This window comes from Eublepharis macularius, chromosome 4, assembly GCF_028583425.1.
Source record: "Eublepharis macularius isolate TG4126 chromosome 4, MPM_Emac_v1.0, whole genome shotgun sequence".
In the NCBI taxonomy this organism is placed as follows: domain Eukaryota; kingdom Metazoa; phylum Chordata; class Lepidosauria; order Squamata; family Eublepharidae; genus Eublepharis; species Eublepharis macularius.
The window spans coordinates 158,813,492-158,832,926 of NC_072793.1; the positions used below are offsets into that span (position 1 = coordinate 158,813,492).

Sequence of the window (19,435 nt, forward strand, 5' to 3'; positions counted from 1 at the left end):
ACCAACCAATGGTCTTGTCCTATCATCATTTGAAAATAACAGTTCTATTGGTCATTGTGTCACTGAACTTCTTTTATGCATTTCTGCACAGCTGTACTAACTGCATGGAGAGTGGGCCAAAAAAACTGACAACTCACAATATGCTTCCCACTTTATGGAGGAGGAAGTAATCAAATCAACAGCTATAACTAGATTTTCAACCCAGTTTTTCACAGGACCAGGTCTATGAAATCAAAGGAACTTGCCCATAGAATGTATACCTGACCCACCCTCCAAGGAATTTGAGACAGCATAAATGGTTGTCCCTGCTCTCGTTTTCATAACTACAGCAACCGTATGAGGAAGGTTATGCTGAAAGAAACTAGGTCAGTTGCCCCTAATCTGTCTCATAGGCTATGTATTCCTTCTGGTACGTAGCAGTTCTGCTGTGCTGTCATGGTGCACCATTGTGCTTGAAATGTGGGGTGATAAAAGGCTTTTACTTTTACCTGGGATGTGTGATGTGGTGGCTCAGTGGCTGAGGGATAAACGTATACCCATTAACAGGCCCAAACAGGAATCCTGACTGTGGAATTTCACAGCTATAGTGAGTTTTTTTTTCTTTTCTTCTTTTTGTATCCCTGTTTTTCAGGTTTCACAATGCCAAGTGTTGTTTATGCATTTTGGAAAATGTAAATATAGTTTTTATGAGTATTGTTTTTTCTTTTTTCCCCCGTCCCCCAAAAAACAAGGAATAAAGAACGAACCAGGGAGTAGAGACAGAATTGTGTAGCAATGGGTAGAGGGATAGCAAGAATTAAGGTCTTCAGTCCATTAAACAGTCGGTAACTAGAGACAAGAGCAACCATGACATATTACAAAACCAGCCATTTATTATTATTATTATTATTATTATTATTATTATTATTATACTTTAACACAATTAAGAAGTTAGCAAATGTCTTATTTCTCATATTTTCAGTAGAAAAGCGTAAGAGTCCAGTAGCACTTATAAGACTAGTAAATTTGTGGTAGTCTTATAGGTTAGTCTTCTGTTAGTCTTATAGGTGCTACTTGCCTCTTGCTCTTTTCTACTGCTTCAGACAGACTAACACAGCTATCCATCTTGATCGTTCTCACATCTGGTAAACTAGTCTGGAAAAAGTTTGGCAGGGCTGGTCTCCTTGCAAAATTTGGCACATGGCTGTGTGGAGTAATGAGATCATTACTGATTTCTACTAGCAGGTCTTAGGAGCAGCTAAGGGCACCCTCAAATAATGTTTACTTTTAAAAAGTTGTCTTCTGCACTCATTTGCACTCTGTATCCTTTCTCTTTTTATTCTGCTGCTATCTCATTGTTACCTAGATTGCTGATCTCAGGGACTCCCTTCTGGCGATCTCCGTCTTTGTTCTCCACCCTCCAAGAGAGCAACATGCTCTCAGAATTGCTCTCCATCCTAGGCTTCCATAGATAGCTAGACTGCCTCTCTCTCTTTTCCTATCATAGTATTGGAATTTTTTTTAAACAATAAAGAATATCCCTTTCTTTCATAAAACAACAAGCCTTGTGCAGACTTGACTTTAAAGCATCCTTTCCTCTGCTTGTAGAGAGCCAGCTCACGCTAAGAAGGCTGGCAAAAACAACGACAACAAACCAAGAAAGAAAGAAAAGTTTTCACCTAGTGCCCAAAGCCACTAAGGCTAGGTCCAAGGCACACCACTGTGGGGAGAGAGTGCCCTGCCTGTGGCATCAAGGCAGAATCGCTGCCACCTCATTGCTGAATTAGGGCCAAGCTACAAGTGACGGATGACACTTGAACGGCAAGTGAACGGCACTCTTACTTGAATGGCAAGTGAACGGCACTTACTTGAACGCAAGTGAACAGCACTCTTACTACGTGATCAAGTGGAGCGCAAGTGGAGTGCAAGTGAACAGGGAGGAATACACGTGAGTCTGTTCACTTGCCGTTCAAGCGTCATTCATCACTTGTGGCTTGGCTCTTAGTCTCACAGAGAAAGAGAGTTTGTGGAGAGGAACGGATAAAGAGACACTGCTTCAGGTGCCCCTGCCAACTGAGGCTAGATGGGTGGCAACCTAAGAAAGGGCAAAGGCTGTATGCAATATGCAGGAGAGGTGCACCTCTGTCTGTAGGCAGGGATGTATGAATACTCCCAAGCTATGAATGCACTCCTGCAAGCCGCTCTAGATACCTTTAACCTAACAGGTACATACTGCAAATGTGTGCAGAGGAGCATTCTTGAAAGCTGTTGAGGAGCTATGGATCTTCTTTGTAATGCTCTCCAAAGTCTGAGCATCTTTGAGAAGAAGTGCAAGCCCTCTCTGTTGATTTGGCTTTTGGCGGTCAGAATTGAGTTAGCCAAGACTGAATTTGATTTTGTTTTCATGGAATACCCCAGTGGCATTTTGTATTTTCTTTGATCCGATAAGAGTCACAAAACTTTAGAGGCCTTTCAACTGAAGAAGAGAGAAAGAGAAATATTTAAAATAAATAAAGCTGCTAGCTATTTACACCCACCTGACTTCTTTCTAGCAGGACTTGAGACATGTACCATGATCCACCGCTACATCCCCCGAAACTCCAGAACTTTCATTCCCGTGACACTCCCTGAAAATTACTCCATCCTGTGCAAAGTGAATAGTTCTGCCTCTCATTGTGACTGGGTCCTCGTTGCCAGCAGGGGGCACTCTTACTACTTCAACAGGGACCTGAAGGATCGCTTTGTCCTACACCACACTGGCCTTGTTGTTGTAGACATGAGCAACGAACTGGAAGGAGAGTACCAAGTCCTTTCAGGAGCAAACAGAACTTGCGAAGCTCGGATCTTGCTGACAGCAGTGGGTAAGAATCCTTTGATGTGCGTAGGAGGGAAGGACTGTATGACTTCAGCACTGGAAGAGCAGAAGTCAGTTTATAGATTAAGGAAGCAATAATCAATTCATCGGCAGATATTGGACCTTAATCTAGAGGATGTTCCTTCACACTAAAGAGACTTCCTCTCGCTTGTGGCTCTTTCATTGGAGAAAGAGCCAGTTAAGTTGGAGGTGTGAAGTGAGTGGAACTGAGAGAGCTCTGAGAGAACTGTGACTGACCCAAGGTCACGCAGCTGGTTTCAAGCAGAGGAGTGGGGAATCAAATCTGGTTCTCCAGATTAGAGTCCTGCCGCTCTTAATGACTACACCAAACTGGCTTTCCAGTGATTCCAGATTCCAAATGCAGATTGTAGTCGTGTTTAGGGGTTCCAAAAGACATACATTGTCTTTTGTGTCCTGCACCCCGAAAGAAGATGCAATCTTTGGGGGTGTAGGTCTCTTGCTATAGTGAGACACCTCTTTGTCTCAGGCCCCCATTCTGATGCCCATCACCACTAGGATGGTAAGGGGAAAGTGGGGGCTGTTCAGTATCATGCCAATGTGCAATGTAGGATTCATCCAAAACTCTATAGTTAAACCAGAGAATTTTGTATGAACCCTAGAGTGTTTCTTCAACACAATGCTGTCATTTCCAGTTTCATGCCAGAAGTGACATTGTGTATTGGCACAATGCCGAAGAGCTTGTCCCCACTCCCCCAAATTCTCCTACTGGGTTTCCAGCTATGGCTGACAAGCCTACATCTTCTAGTCCTGCCATTCTGTGAGCTTTGAGAAGATCTAAAGATAATTTAAATAAATAAAAACATGGTCAGTGTGGTATAGAGTGTTCGACTGATATCAGGAAGAACCAGGTTCAAATTCTGTCTTGAAGGTCATGGGGTGATCTTGGCCCAGTCAGCCTAACAAGGCTACTATTGAGATACAAAGAGGGAAATACCATATACACGCCCAAGGAAAGGAAAATCAGCACAAAAATGAAAGAACACAAGAACACAAGGAACAGCCTTGCTGGATCAAACCAGTGGATGGTCCATCTAGTCCAGCATCTTGTCTCACGTTCTGTCTCACATAAGGGCCAACCAGTTACACTGGAGGGCCGATAACAGCCCGGACACAGAGGCCTGGTGTTGCCTCCTGGCACCGGTACTGAGGTTTACTGCCTCTGAATGCGGAGGTTTATTTTAGCCACCATGGCTAGTAGCCACTGAGAGTCATTAATCTGTCTAACCCCCTTTTAAAGCTGTCTATGCCTGTGGCAAAGCAATTTTATTGAAGCAAAGCATAAAGTTTCTACCAAAACCCCCCAACTTTTGATAGACAATGGAATTATGTTGCTCCCAAAATGGTCTGAGGAACACAGTGTAAAAGAAACATGCAGCTGTCACCCACTTGTACCTCCTTATAGACTGACATTTCTTTATTTATGTTATTTACAGTCTACCTTTCTCACTGAGACTCAAGGTAGATTACGCAGTGTAATACAATACAATTAACAGCTGGGATTTACGAAAAACCAATAGAATGTATTGCCGAAATTTGAAAACAAGCTGAAATCTGATTCAGAACTGAAACGCTGAAACAAAACATAAGCAATTTGACATGATGAAATAAGCAGCAGGTACAAACAGCACACAATAGTATAGTCTACAGACCCTATCCCTTTATTGAAACATCTCTTTTACCCAGGGCTTTTTTTCTGGGAATAGAGGTGGTGGAACTCAGTGGGTTACCCTTGGAGAAAATGGTCACATGGCCGGTGGCCCCGCCCCCTAATCTCCAGACAGAGGGGAGTTCAGATTGCCCTCCATGCCGCTCAGTGGCGCAGAGGGCAATCTCAACTCCCCTCTGTCTGGAGATCAGGGGGCGGGGCCACCAGCCATGTGACCATTTTCAACTCTGTTCCACCGCGCTCCAGCTGAAAAAAAGCCCTGCTTTTACCATTTCCTTACAACAGAGCCCAATAACCTGAGTAAAAAGCCCTCTTGAATAGTAGTGTCTGGATTCCCCTGACCTGACATTAACTCAAACAGGTCCAGTTAGGTGTAAGGAAACTTGTTTCCCAAGAGTGCAGGGTCCCAGTTCAGACTGGGACCATGGCATGGCGGGGAAAGGGTATATATGCAACCCCTAATCTGAACTGGGAACCCCACCTGGTAACTATGGGGAACCCATTTCACTGTAGCACAAGCTGGGGACCCCAGACGCAACCTGTGTACTTCCTGACAGAATAATAACAACATTCGATTTATATACCACCCTTCAGGACAATTTAATGCCCACTCAGAGCGGTTTATGAAGAGTGTTATTATTATCCTCACAATAGCGACCTCTGTGTCATGTCTAGTTTAGGCACAAGCTTTACATTTCAATTTGCTATCCGAAAGCCAGAACAAAATGGCCCTTGCTCCAAGCTCCCATGCCTCATCTGGAGTCCTCCTTCAGTACTTCTCCGGATGGTCTGATCTTTTACTACAGTAAAGATAGGTATTAATAGAGTAACGTGTCTGGGCACAGAAGGAAAGCAAGCACATATTCAGGTACTGTGATAGTTTTAAAAGTAATTTTTGTTGTGGCTTTTAACCCACTTTTATTTGTTGACCCCCCCCCAATTCCTATATCAGGTCCGTGGTTCCTTTATCGGATTCTCTTGGTGGTCCCTGGCATCGCCTTCCTGAGTGGACTGGGGCTGCTGTGGGACTGGCTCATCAAAGCACGGAATGAGCTTACCTCCTCTCAGGCAGAGGAGAACACTAATGAAAACATCCAGCGCATTGTCCCTCCCTCCTAGCTGGCTGGAAGTCCCTATTGACTATGGTAACAGTTCATACACGACCCTACAATCCACTTGCTCTGCACGCGTGGCCTGTAAATGTCTTTTTACTTGTAAGGTTTTTTTCCTGTGAAGATTTCTAAATATCCAGGGTCTCCTGGACTCTTGAATTTTGGTTTTGATTTCCAAAATTTTCTATGTATATATTGTAATAAATATTTGTTAAGTTGAACAGTTTTCTCATTTTTGTCAGATTGACTGTGGGTATTTCTTGTTTTTATGGGTTCTGGCATTGGATCCAATAACGTCAGTACGGCTTTCCGTTTGCATTTGATGCTATCACTGATCAGACCAAACTACTCTTTAGGTGGGAGATCAGGTTGTCTCATGGCATTCACACCTCAAAGCACCTGCTGATTCTGTGAGGAGGGGAGGAAATAATACAGATACTTTGTGATCTGGATTGGAGAAATGGAGAATTAGATGTTCCCTTTGCCGTTGCCATTGCTATGATCGAATCTGTCCCCTCCCCTTTGCAGTTGCTTTAGAGTAAAACAAATCCGTTGGGACAGCCAGCCATGGATCTCCAGTGTAACATCTCATTTGGGACCTGAGTAGCTTTTGACCATGGGCAGAAATTCACAGGGTTTACATCAGGGTAAAGATGAGTGAGGGCCAGTGCCAGGTTTTGGAGGGCCCCAGCAGAGAATGCCCATGGTCCCTACCCTTGTCTGCCCACCACCAGCTCCCCTGCTCATGCCCTCCTTCCCTCTCACACACCCACATGCCCCCCACCTGCCTGTGTGTCCTTCCCATCCACTCGTAAGGCCTCCCACCAACTATGCTCAGAGGCACCCATACTGCCTGTAACCCATTCTTCAGTGGCACTGGCAGTGTGTGCAGTTGAGAGCATGAGTGGTGGAGCACTAGCAAGTGAGTGGGCAGGGAGGGGGGTCAGCCCTGGGCTCTGGTAGCTGCCCCACCTCAGGGTATATAGATACCGGACTTGAGATGAGGAGGGACTTGTTCTTCCAAGTTCTCAGTTGTGCCAGTTGCAAGCTGTACAATTTGCTCCCTCATGCCAGTTCTGAAACGCTGGTTCATGCACCTCTAATGATTTACCCAGGGTTGGAAACTGGGAGCAAGCCTGTTGGTTTAAGGAAATCATGGATGAAAGTGGTTCCAAGAACACCCCAGGGAACATATGGCATCAACCTTAAACAGCAAATTAATGCGACCAACAATGATCTGAATCTCCAGATCAGCTACTGTTTATTGAGGGCACTCGAAAGGTTACATATGAGTGGACCACAAGTACAAATCAGGAATGCAACAACCACTGCTGTATTCAAAGTTCATTGGTGTTTAAAGTATTCACTGTTGTGAAAGACGTACAATTTAATCTTTTTACCACGCGAGTAGTATTTTGACGCAGAAATGGAGAAAGAGTGGGGGGGCTGGTATGCTATGTTACTAAGATATTAACTGGCACAAACTGTTAATGGCAGAGAAAATGAGGAAGTCTCACACAGACAGAAAGTACCAACTTGAATTTTCCAATCTGTTTATTTTTTTAGACTGAGGACATTAAACGCCTTCTTTGATCACAGATTGGCGATTCCAAGCAAAACGTCTCTTTGTGACACTGTTATTGTATATTGATATCCAACTTTTCTTGGAGGAAAGCCAAGACAGGACACAAAGGAGTCCCAGATGAAAAAGTACTTGGATCTTGTGCCTTCAGGCCACACCCCGGGACTTTAGAATGAAGGCACCTCTGGCCACCCCATTGCTTTCCTTATTGGCAAACTGGAAATAAGTACAAAATCTGAGATTTTTTAGTAGATGAATCAGGCCCAATTCTGAGGCTTCTGAGAATAGGTTTTTCCCAAGGAAGAACTGGGCCTGACTCATCTACTAAAAAATCTCAGATTTTGTACTTATTTCTGGTTTGCCAATAAGGAAAGCGATGGGGTGGCCAGTCACAAAAGTGGACTGATCTCCTGGAAGGGTTGTCCAGAAGAAGGGAATTCAGCTGGTGTTACTATCACAATACAGGGCTGCCGAAGGGAGAAAATCTATACCTATTACAATGCTGCGGCAAAAGGCAATATGAAGTAGACCTGTTTAGCCTCACAACAACCCTATGAAGTATGTTAGATGGAGGAGACAGACTACTAGCATGAGGTAACCCCACAAGTTTCACAGCAGAAGTGACCAATTCAACCTGACACCCCCCCTTCCCTATTCCCACATTCCAACCACTGTGCCATATGGAGCCCCAAGTATAATGACAATCATACCTGCTTCAAATATGTGGAAAACCCATTTTCTGTTAACAATGTGAAAGAGTTAATACTAGAGTCTCCCTAGTTTAACAAAGAACCCATATCTAAAGAGCTTCCTGTCTCTAACTATATCCATGCTTTTTAAAAAATTATGCCTCCTAAGCCAGGGATCAGAGATCCAAATCCCACATAGCGAGAGGGTGGCTGCTTTGGGTGCTAAGAAAGGGAAGTAGTTCCTCATGGAAAGATTCCTGGAAAGTATACAGGTGGTTCATGCTGCTGCTGTTGTAGAAAGAGAGCTGCCCCCCTTCAAAGTCCAAGTAGACCCCCACCTTTTCCATCCTCCCGCAAACAGAGAGTGGAGTCCGGGGCTCACTCAGCGCTTGGTACTCCCCAGCTCTCAACTCAATAGCCCACACCCCTTCCTTGGGCTGGAAATTCAGACGCTTCTTGCGTTTCACAGACTTTTTAGCTGCCCCTACCACCCAGCCCATGCTCTCCCCCACTCGGACCTCCCAATAGAATCGCCCCGTGCTAAAGCCCTTCCGTCCCACCACACAAGGGCTAGAGATGAAGCGTTCAGGCTTTCTCCGCCAGAATCGTCGTCCTGGGCTGAACTTGATCCCGGTGGCTTCCTCCACAAGGATCAGACTGGGGTGAGCAGAGTTGCAGTCCAAGGTGATACAGGCAGGGACTGGGGACAAAGAGAAAACGGAGTGAATCCAACAAGCTTTTTTGCTGCTGAAAAGGGAAGGAGAAGGTCCTCTTTGGCCACCAAAAATACTGTGTTCGAGATCATGGGATCTGGTTTAATTTTATCAAATGTTACTCATGGTCCTTATTAATGATACTTTTTCCACTGCTGAATCAATACACAAAAATTAAATATGTAAACAAGAACAGTTGTTTTGCATTGTGTAGTATGGCTGATACTTATTTTAATAAATAAAAATAAAATAAAATAAAATAAAATTTTATTTTAAAAATAAAATAAAATTTTATTTTAAAAATAAAATTCGTTCTTCAACAAATCTTTCAACTGGAACCCCTTCTGCTTTCCATTTAGTAGTCCAGGCTATTCAGTAGTCAAGGCAACCCATTCATTGATGAGCTATTCGTTTTATAGCAGACAAAACATATTTTATTTGGAGGGGAAACCAATTGTTATCCCAAGATCATGATCAATGATGAAGTCTTTCAAATAACCCAAAATTTCATAATCACATTGGGTTGGATCCAATGGTCCATCAGTGGAAAGCACTACTGATGGCTGCAGACCTTTCCCACATTCCCCAGGGTTGGAAAGGACTGCTGGGGGAAGGGGAACACCGGAGAGATCTAGAACAAGATTCAAGTCCCGTAACACCTTAAAGACCAACTACGTTTCCAGGGTATGAGCTTCCAAGAGCTCCCTTAGGCAGGATCTGTGATGCTTACATCTGCAAATTCTGGGATCTAGCCCAAGGAATAACATATCTTGCCATCTCACTAAACACACCAAACTCCCTTATTGTGACCAAAAAAAAAAATAAGACTGTTTTGAGAAGTGTAACAATGGCAGCAAATGTCATTGGATAGTGTATGTATTTGTTTAAATCTCTTTATGGAATTCTCATTATTTATGACCCTACATTTTCTTTCAAATTAACTATAATCAAATTCTTTGTTATGCAATGCCATATTGAAGACAATGCTCTTGAGAAGATCTCTTTCCCGTTTCTATCTGTAGGTGGGTTCTGTCAGAAAAGACTGGCTCCTGTCATTTTCCTTCTGGGGCTTAAAGCGGATGTGATAAGGCACATTCAATCAGGAAAATCTTGTAAAGACAAAGATCTCCCCTCTCGTCAATATTACAAACCCGATCTCTGTTGAGGTTTCCATTATGATTACTTTTTGCAACTAAATAGCACTTCATCAAGCATCCCCTCACATTACATGTCTTCTGGCCCCACAGCTGAAGCCCTATCCTACATGCCCGGTTAGCTTGCTTGCCAAACACACACCCTATCTTGTATTCAGAACTGTGGAAGGTACATATTTCAGCCAGTTTCAAGACTCCAGTTGATATACCACAAGGAAATACCAGTATTTTTAAGCCAAGGGGTGAATCTGTAAGTCAGAGCTGCTAAGTAAATAAACAGAGGACTATAAAGCTATCCAGACTATGGTAAAGTTGCCATGAAAGAAAACCACATTCCCAGAATGCCCCAGGATGTCTCCTCACCTGGATACACTGCACCCAAGAGCTCCTTCCAGGCATAGAACTGAAGAGGTCCCTTGAATTCTCCAAGGTTCAAGTCTACAGGCACAACTCCAAATTCATCCTCTTCCTCTGCCTCAGTTGTCTCTTGTTCTTCCTCCTCTTCCTCTTCTTCCTCCTCCTCTTCCTCCTCTTCTTCATCACCATCTACATTATCTCCCTCTTCTGCCTCATTCTCGTATTCATCAGTGTCTTCACTGCTAGCCCCCAACCTTTCTTCCACCATCTCCACTTCAGTTTCTTCTTCCTCTTCTGCTGGGGCTCCTTGCTCCTTGCGGACCCTGCGGGAAGAAATCTCCCAGAGTGTCAGCCATTTTAGAAGGATATGTTACTATCTGCCCGAATATGATTTAAGTAGAGTTTGTTGGCATTCAGTTTTTCTGGCAATGTTATGAGCACAGGAGCAGAGCTTCAACAGTCCTCCAGGGAGAGGACTATGATGAGGTGACAGGGTTTCTCTGCTGAACTTTTCACATAGCTCAGGTCCACAAGACATTGCTTTGCCTCTGTCTCTGGGGCAGGCCTGCCAACTTTTCAACAAACCTCTGTAGCTGAGTCTTTAAAGTGCAGCTTAATGCCTTAAACAATAATGGTTCCCTCCATGTGGTGAAATGTTTCACTTGATGTTTAAAGAGCAGGCCAAGAGGGCCACACAAGTAAAAGCTGCTAGAAGTTCTCTCTCTTCTAAACTGTTTAGAAATGCCTTACCTCTCTGAGGCTGCTTGGTATTCTACAAAAGGCAGGCACAAGTCAACTCACCTGTCTAGTAACTCCTTTGCCTCCTGGACAAGAAGAAACAGAAAAGGGTGGGGGTGAAAGAAGAATTCAAAATGGCTCCTTTTTAATCCACATCTAACAGAGGCTCTGCGGCCATTTAGATACAAATTATGCAAAGGTGGCCATTTTTACACTGTCTATAAATCGCGGAGACTCATGGAAGGCTGCCGGCTTTCTCACGCGATTTTTGACCCATCTGTTTACAAAACGCCACAAACAGTGATTTATGGCGGTTTGTAATCGGATGGTGTTAAAAATCGCGGGAGGAAGCCGGGCAGCCTTCCGTAAGTCTCCCGTGATTTATAGACAGTGTGAAAACGGCCGGTGTCTGTTGTATCCTCAGTGCTAGATTTAAGAATAACGAGGCAGTATTGCTTCCAACAAAGCACAGTTTTAATCTCATTCCTTCTCTCTCTCTAGTTGCAGATACAATAAATTCCTTCCTTCCCCTATCCCTGCCCGCACCAAAATCCTAGACTGGCGCAGTCTCAAACACTGGCCTGGTTTAAAGGAACATAGTTGTCAAAACAGCACAGCTCCTGTGTATGGAGTCCAAAATATACAGTACGAGTTTTCTTGCTATCTTTTCCTGTACGTTGCATTTTCCCCTATGAAAGGTATCCTGTCCCATATTAATACAATTCACATGTCACAGACAGGATAAGAAAAGATCACATGTGAGAATGGTCTCCCTCCGTCTTTCCCTCTCTCCCTAAGCAGAATCTGGATAGAGATGCGTCCCTCTCACCTTGAGGAAATTGATATGATCCTTGCCTTCAAGCCCTGCTCGTACTCGACAGAGGGTCTCTGACCAAGAGGCCACTTTCCAGTTCAATTCTTTCAGCTTGGTTTCCATCTGGATCAGGTTCTTCTCTCGTTGATGCTCCAGGGCCACCTTTAAACCATATTCTCTGTCATTCAGCAACTGGTGCATCTTCATAAACTCCCCAGAGACATGATCGGACAAGGACTCAGCGCAGGTCTGAAAAGGAATAAGCGTCATCAGGGCTTTTTTTCTGGGAAAAGAGGTGGTGGAACTCAGTGGGTTGCCCTCAGAGAAAATGGTCACATGGCTGGTGGCCCTGCCCCCTGATCTCCAGACAGAGGGGAGTTTAGATTGCCCTCCGCGCCACTGAGCGGCGCGGAGAGCAATCTAAACTCCCCTCTGTCTGGAGATCAGGGGGCGGGGCCACCAGCCACGTGACCATTTTCAAGAGGTTCCAGAACTCCGTTCCCCCGCGTTCCCCCTGAAAAAAAGCCCTGAGTGTCATACATTAGGGGTCTGCCCCAACAGTGAGGGCATCCATCCCAAAAGATGGCAAGGTGGAGCGCATTGCAGATGTCATAGGAAGAAGCCATGGGAAATGGATCCTCATTCCTCACTGGGCCCCTAATATGTAATATCATTTACTAGGAGGTTTGGTCAGCTCAACTTGAGTGTTAACACTACTGTTCCATCTTCCTCTTACTGGAAGGTATATCTGAGACACATCTGGTGTGGGAGTGCCACACAAATGATGTTTAAACATTAATGGCCAACCAGGGATCATTCACCATTGGGAAGCCATTTTCAGGTGCTCCAGAAAGAAATGAAAGTCTACATTCAGCTGTATAATTTAAACTAAATATTATTAATAGGGTTTTTCTGTACCAGTTTTTTTTTGCTGCATAATATTCAACAAATTGCCAAAATGAATTCAGCAGTGAATTTTGAGATGACTGGCAAGAGATGGATCTAGATTTCACAAGATGGGGGCCTGTTCCTGCCAACCATCATAATCAATGTGACACCTTTAATTCTATAATGTTTTCCTGCTGGCGGCACTGGCTCCTTTTCAGACCCTTGAGTCCTTCTTCCAGGGGTTCTAGAGATGCTTTCAGCTGATCCTAGAGGAAAGGAAAAAACAAACAAAACTGGAGTCACTTGAAATGAGTGGAAGCAAGTGCCACATATAGATGTTGATCCTTAAGGATTTCTCCTGTGAAAACAGCAGGGCTTTTTATCAGCGGGAACACAGTGGAACGGAGTTCCGGCACCTTTTAAAAATGGTCACATGACTGGTGGCTCCGCCCCCTGGTCTCCAGATAGAGGAGAGTTTTTAGATTGCCCTCTGCATGGAGGGCAATCTAAACTCCCCTCTGTCTGGAGATCAGGGGGCAGGGCCACCGGCTATGTGACCATTTTCGCCGATGGCAATTTAAACTTTTAAAAACTCCCCCCTTGTTCCAGTGGACCCAAAGTGACATCATTGTGTGGTCTTGAGTTCCACCACTGTTCCACCACCTCTTTTCCCAGAAAAAAAGCCCTGGAAAACAGGAAAACTCCCATTATGCTTCTGATACAAAGTACTTGTGTTATTATTACCCAAGAAACACAAGGACTCCATAATAAGAAGTTTATCCCTTAGGAAAGACTCTATATGGGTTTGTGGACAGTGGTCAAGGGTGAGATAAGCTTCTCCTTGTATCCTCTCAGGTTCAGATTGTCATCTGCCACTGAAATAATACCATCTCCATTCCTTCCATCGCTTCTGGCTTTCCTCCCATTCTGCAATGTGTTTTCTTCTCAAGATATTTTATCCAGGCAACATAAGGCATGCTATAACATCTATCTGAACCTTCTTCTCTATTCTTTGGGTTGGGTTGGTGGATGGGATTTCTAAATTATCACTAACCCCACCATTTCTCACAAATCCTCATTGTGTGAATTTTGAATCTTGTTCATAAGTTATACCAAACATGGATGGGGTGGGACCAACACATGTGATCTTAGTTCCCCCACACTAGTTTATTCTCCTCAAATTTAATTTGTGAACCATTCATTAGTCATGAGGGAAAGGCATTTTGTAGATCCTTAGAAACACTGGCATGTATCCACTCATCCCCAGTTATCATGGAGTAGCTTTTCTCCTTCTTCCTGTTGCTGCAATCCACTAACTCTGCCCCTCGCCCCCCGCAGTTTTGTTCCTGGGGCTCAACAGACTTTCAGGAACAGTGCAGAGGGCAGTAGGGGAGAATAAGTGAAAATTGCAGCCCCTTCTGAATTTCTGAAAACAGAAATATTGCTCCACCCCACCAGAGAAGCTATGTGATTCTGGCACTGAAAATAGATCCAAGTCCTCTCTACATCCCAGTCTTTCCTTCGCCACCCCAATCTTCTCAGAAAAACTCCTGGAATCTTAACTCTCCACCTTTATTTAATCAAACCTCATTGTCTACCACAGAATCTAGTATTTTTGTCTCTCACCTGATAGGCCTGAACTGCATTTTTGATGGGCAGGAAGTCATGTCCACGATGCTGAGGCAAGTCCCGGCAGATGACACAAACAGGTCCCTCATCCTGGCTGCAGAAGAGTTTAAGTGGTTCCTCGTGTTCCTCACAGAAGTACCAGCCTGCACTCCCTCCCAACTGGGGGCCTTCATCCAGCTTGAGTAGACGGGCCTTTTCTGCCAGGCTGCAGAGGGCTCGGTTGACCGCCATGCGGCGCAATGCAAAAGGCCGGCGGCACTCGGGGCAGAGGCCACGTCTCTGGCCCTTGGGGATACAGGGCTCTAAGCATGGGGCACAGAAGCTGTGGCCACACTCGAGCATGTGAGGGTCCCGAAAGATAGAGAGGCAGATAGGACAGAGCAGGTCTTCCGTGAAGCTGGACACCTCTCTCACTGACGCCATAATGGGTGATGAGAGAGGCTCCGCTTCTCCCAGAAATAGCCTGCTATGTGCCTATTGTGTTGGTGGACTCCTTCAAATGTTCTCTCTGCTGAGGTAAAATGTTTTGTCCCCCTCAAAGAACCATATCAAGACAAAGTTTTCTTTCTTCAGTCAAGCTTGTTCTTCCTGAATTGTTCTGTTTTCCCTCAAAAAAGGCCCTGAACTGGAATGTCCTGTTTATCAATGAAAACTGATAATAAGAACAATAACAGCATCTTTATATAACAATGCTAGAACTCACTTAAAATTCTGATATTTTCCTGTATTCAAGAGGTGAATCAGAAGTTAAAGCACATTAGGAATATGTCAATAACTCTGGTGAAGTCAGGGCGTTTGACTCTCTTTTTAATTTTGTATTAAAAGAAAGCCTCTAAGTTAGTGGGAGAACTGTCCACCATTCTCAGCTCAGCAGATGCCCACTGATGGCATTTCCCAGTAGGAAGATTCACATAAGGCTCCATATCTGTGGTCCCATCACACTTCCCTGTTCAATTGTGAGTTTCAAGTACATGAAAAGGGTGCCTTCCAGGAAAGGAATTGTAGTGCACCATACGCTGAAGTTCAATGCAAAAATATCTGAGGTAGAGGAGATCAACGGGAAGAATGGGCTAATCTCTCATGATCGACTCCTCTGCCTCAGAAAGTAGGGCTGAGCTGTAAATATTGAGAGTTGGACAAAATGTTGTCCAAGTCCTTTCACATAAAAGGACACAGGACATAAGGGGACAAAGGACACAAGAACTGCTGGGTTTTGTTCAAGATGCTCTCGGTCTGGTGGTGGAAAGTGGCCTGAAGTCATAGCTGACTTATGGTGACCCCTGGCAAGATTTTCATGGCAAGAGGCTAACAGAGGTGGTTTGCCATTGCCTGCCTCTGCAGCCCTGGTCTTTGTGGGAAGTCTCCCATCCAATTACTAACCAAGGCTGGCCCTACTTAGCTTCTGAAATCTGACAAGATCGGGCTCACCTGGGCTATCCAGCTCAGGGTTCTCTAAATCTAGTGATCATATAATAGCAATGGGCAGCCCCAGTATGTATATCAAAAACTCCACAAAGTGGGGGCACCCAGGAGGACTAGGGTATATCTTTCTGCAAACCTGAGATAATCTCCAGGTTTGCACAAAATATATAAAATGATTGGAATTCCCGCCTTCCTGAGAGTCATCACAGGTCCCTCCCTTCAATCCCTGACATTGAACATATTTTCTAGATTTAAAACAACTCTAAAGATGATTATCCCTTGCCTTCTTTTCTTTTAAAAAAAGATTGATAAAGAGATGCTGAACTTTCCCAAGACAATATGTGCCGTTTGCTACATTTTTTATAACTATCCCTACAATAGCCACTAGGATAGGGTTGCCAGCTCCAGGTTGAAAAATTCCAGGAGATTTGGGGGTGGAGCCTGTGGAATTTGAAGAGGGGAGGGACCTTGGTGGGTTATAATGCTGTAGAGCTTACTGTTCAAAGCAGCCGTTTTCTCCAGGGGAGCTAATCTCTGTCATCAGGTGTAATTCTGGGAGTTCTCTGGGCCCCACCTGGAGGTTGGCAAACTTAATTTAGAGTCATATAGAAGTAGACATAAGAAAGTCTCTGATAAGGGGGGAAATGTATGAATATATAATCGAATATATAATTGCTAAAATAGTTTGTAGATATGGAAACATTGATAAAGCTAGGGATAAGCAGAGAGGATTGCTATATTAATCAGTTACATAAAGAGATAAGATGAAATAGTGTAGTAATAATGGAATGAGTTTTTCCTTTTTGATTATTAATTTTTATTACGAAGTGTGGAGAAGGAGGTGGGAGGCGCTAAGTATGTGTAGTATAGAGGAATAATATATAGTAATGGGACTTGGCAGTTGCAATCTTTATTGCTATATGGATAAATATTGAAAAAGATTTAAGTTTTTGTGCACTCTGTATTCTAAGAATTCTTGTAGCGATAAGTTGCAAAATCTTCTTGATCTTGGCGGATTCCGCACACGTTGGATAATGCACTTCCAATCCTCTTTATAGATAATTTGGAACTGATTTTTGTGTGTGCGGAACAGATAATCCACCTCAAACAACTGATAAAGTGCATTGAAAGTGCATTATCCAACGTGTGTGGAATCAGCCCATATTAACTTTTCCCTCCCCCCCTTTTTTTTGTATCCCCTTTTTTTGATAAAATAATATATATTTTGATAAAATAATATATATTTTTTAAAAAGAAAGTCTCCAGCTTCCTCCCTCTATATACTTCAGTTCCTCCCCCAGCCAATAAGGTATTTATTTATTTAATAGACTCAAAGAGGAATTCACACTGTAAATCAACGCAATCAATAGGATGAAGCATCTAATAACCCATAGGGCACTTCAAGCAAAAAACGGGAGTGAACAAGGGCTTCGACCCATGCTGTGTGCAAAGAAGAAAACTCAGAAGTTGAGATTGCTCAAGAGAATGAACCGGTCCTCCTTAATACCTCCCCCTCCCCTTTCACCCAAACAGCACAAGTCCCTCTGGGCAACTGAAGGTCACTAGTTTTGGATGTGGATGGCTCATTCTTGTAGAGATAAAATTCCTTACTGTCTTTTTTCTTTGGGCTTGCCACATACACATCTCAAGATGATCCCCTTTTCCAAGTCCAGAACTTTTTACATTTTGACCTACTTCACATCCATTAGGTCCCCCCTCCCCCAATTTATGGGACTTTTAAAATCCCTTGCTGACTACAGCCCAACACAGCTACCCATCTGAAACTTAAACACCCTTGCTTCTAGCTTCTCTATTCCAAACTGCACAAAGTCACACTGGCTTTTGCCTCAAAACACTGAGGTTTCCCCGGGATCCAGGCATTCTGGTTGCAGAGAGTAAAAAAACTCTGTCTTACCCTTTTAGCCAAATGCTTCCCTCAACTTTCAGCTGCAGTACCCCAGTCTTCTCTTATGAGATTTTCTTCTGACTTTGGGAAAATTGCTCTTAGATTTAATTACCACCACCACCCCCTTTTCTGGAAATACGATCTCCTTAACCTCTTATTCCATACCTGCTTTCCCTCCTAGTCTTCATGCCTTTTTGCATTCAAGAGCCGAGGTGGGGGGGGAGCCTTCCTATCCTGCAAACTGCAGCAGAACTCGCATCCCTCTAATGATGCGGCACTTCTTCCCTCTGCAAACTGCAAGCCTTTCAGAAATCTGACTCAGCACTTTCCCTGTCCGGTCAAGGCTGCTGCCTCTGGGCAGGAGGGAGGGAAGGATTGGGAAGCAGGTGAAATACGAGTGCTATTGTGTGAGGGGATATTAATGCTACATGGGGGATCATAGGAAGTGTGCCCCCACAATAGGAGAAGTGGGAGGGAAGAGAACATGGGCAGTAACAGAGGGAAGAAGTAGGAACTTCAGCTGTGAGGAAAGGCTAAAGAATCTGTTTTTTTTTCAGTTTAGAAGAAAGACAGCTGAATGGAGACATGGCAGAGGTTTATAAAATTATGCATGAGGTGAAGAAAGTGGAGGAAAAAGTTCTTCTCCCTCTCCCATAATACTAGAAATTGAGGATCAATCCTGAAGAAAGAAAGTATTTATTCACTCAAGGAGTCATTAAATTGTGTAAAATAGTAAAGAGTCTGGTAGCACTTTTAAGACTAACCAACTTATTTGTAGCTTTCAAGAATCACAGCACTCTTCGTCAGATGCATTAAATTGTGTGATTCACTGTTAGTGGACGTAGTGATGGCCACAGGCATGAAGGAGAGTACTGTCAAGTCATAGCTGATTTATGGTGACCCCTGTGGGGCTTTCAAGGCAAGAGACTAACAGGGGTGGTTTGCCATTGCCTGCCTCTGTAACCCTGGTCTTCACTGGAGGTCTCCCAACCAATTACTAACCAAGGCTGACCCTGCTCAGTTTCTGAGATCTAACGAGATCAAGCTTGCCTGGGCTATCCAGGTCAGGGTGATCATAAGCATAATTGCTTTAAAAGGGGAACAGATTAGTCTAGGAGTGGCTCCGTTACCCCAGCTGAATAAAGTAAACCTCCATATGCAGGGGTAGAAAACCTTTGAAGTTCTGCTATTGTTATTCTGCATCTGAAATGACTCCACTCTCCAAGGTATACTCACATTCTAGCGATATCTGAAGGTGAGTGAACGCTCATACCCTACCACAACTTTTGTTAGTCTTATAGGTGCTACCGGATTCTTGCTGTTTCCTACTGCTAGAGAGAGACTAACATGGCTACTCATCTGGATCTGAAATCCAGTGATAAGAGACAGCATCAATGGAAGGCCTCTAAGGCTCTCTTTGTTGGGCCTCCAGGGCAACTAGTTGGCCACTATGTAAGGCAGGATGTTGAACTACATGGACCACTGGTCTGATCCAGCAGGGTTTTTCTTACATTCTTATGATCAGGGCTTTTTTTCAGGGGGAATGCGGGGGAGCGGAGTTCCGGAACCTCTTGAAAATGGTCACATGGCTGGTGGCTCCGCCCCCTGATCTCCAGACAGAGGGGAGTTTAGATTGCCCTCCACTCTGAGGGCAAACTCAACTCCCCTCTGTCTGGAGATCAGGGGGGTGGGGCCACCAGCCATGTGACCATTTTCTCTGAGGGCAACCCACTGAGTTCCACCACCTCTTTTCCCAGAAAAAAAGCCCTGCTTATGATGCTATCAGGTTTGGGTTTAACCAAGAGTGGGAATCACTAGCTTGCTACAGAAAGTCACTGTTTCTTTTTAGGTGTTATAGCTGGAGCAGACAGCCTCAGGTAGCATGGGGGC

General features: G+C 44.2%; 1 protein-coding gene across 1 annotated transcript; it reads right to left on the reverse strand.

The window, feature by feature from the left end:
* Positions 1 to 7,951: 7,951 nt before the first annotated feature.
* LOC129328564 (zinc-binding protein A33-like) lies at positions 7,952 to 14,640 on the reverse strand. The gene is made up of 6 exons (XM_054977706.1): positions 14,215 to 14,640; positions 12,759 to 12,854; positions 11,716 to 11,949; positions 10,950 to 10,972; positions 10,155 to 10,471; positions 7,952 to 8,624 (listed from the first exon to the last, which is right to left on the reverse strand). Exons 1-6 carry the CDS (start codon positions 14,638 to 14,640, stop codon positions 8,101 to 8,103), a joined length of 1,620 nt encoding a protein of 539 aa, XP_054833681.1. The 3' UTR covers positions 7,952 to 8,100.
* Between the last annotated feature and the right edge of the window lie 4,795 nt (positions 14,641 to 19,435).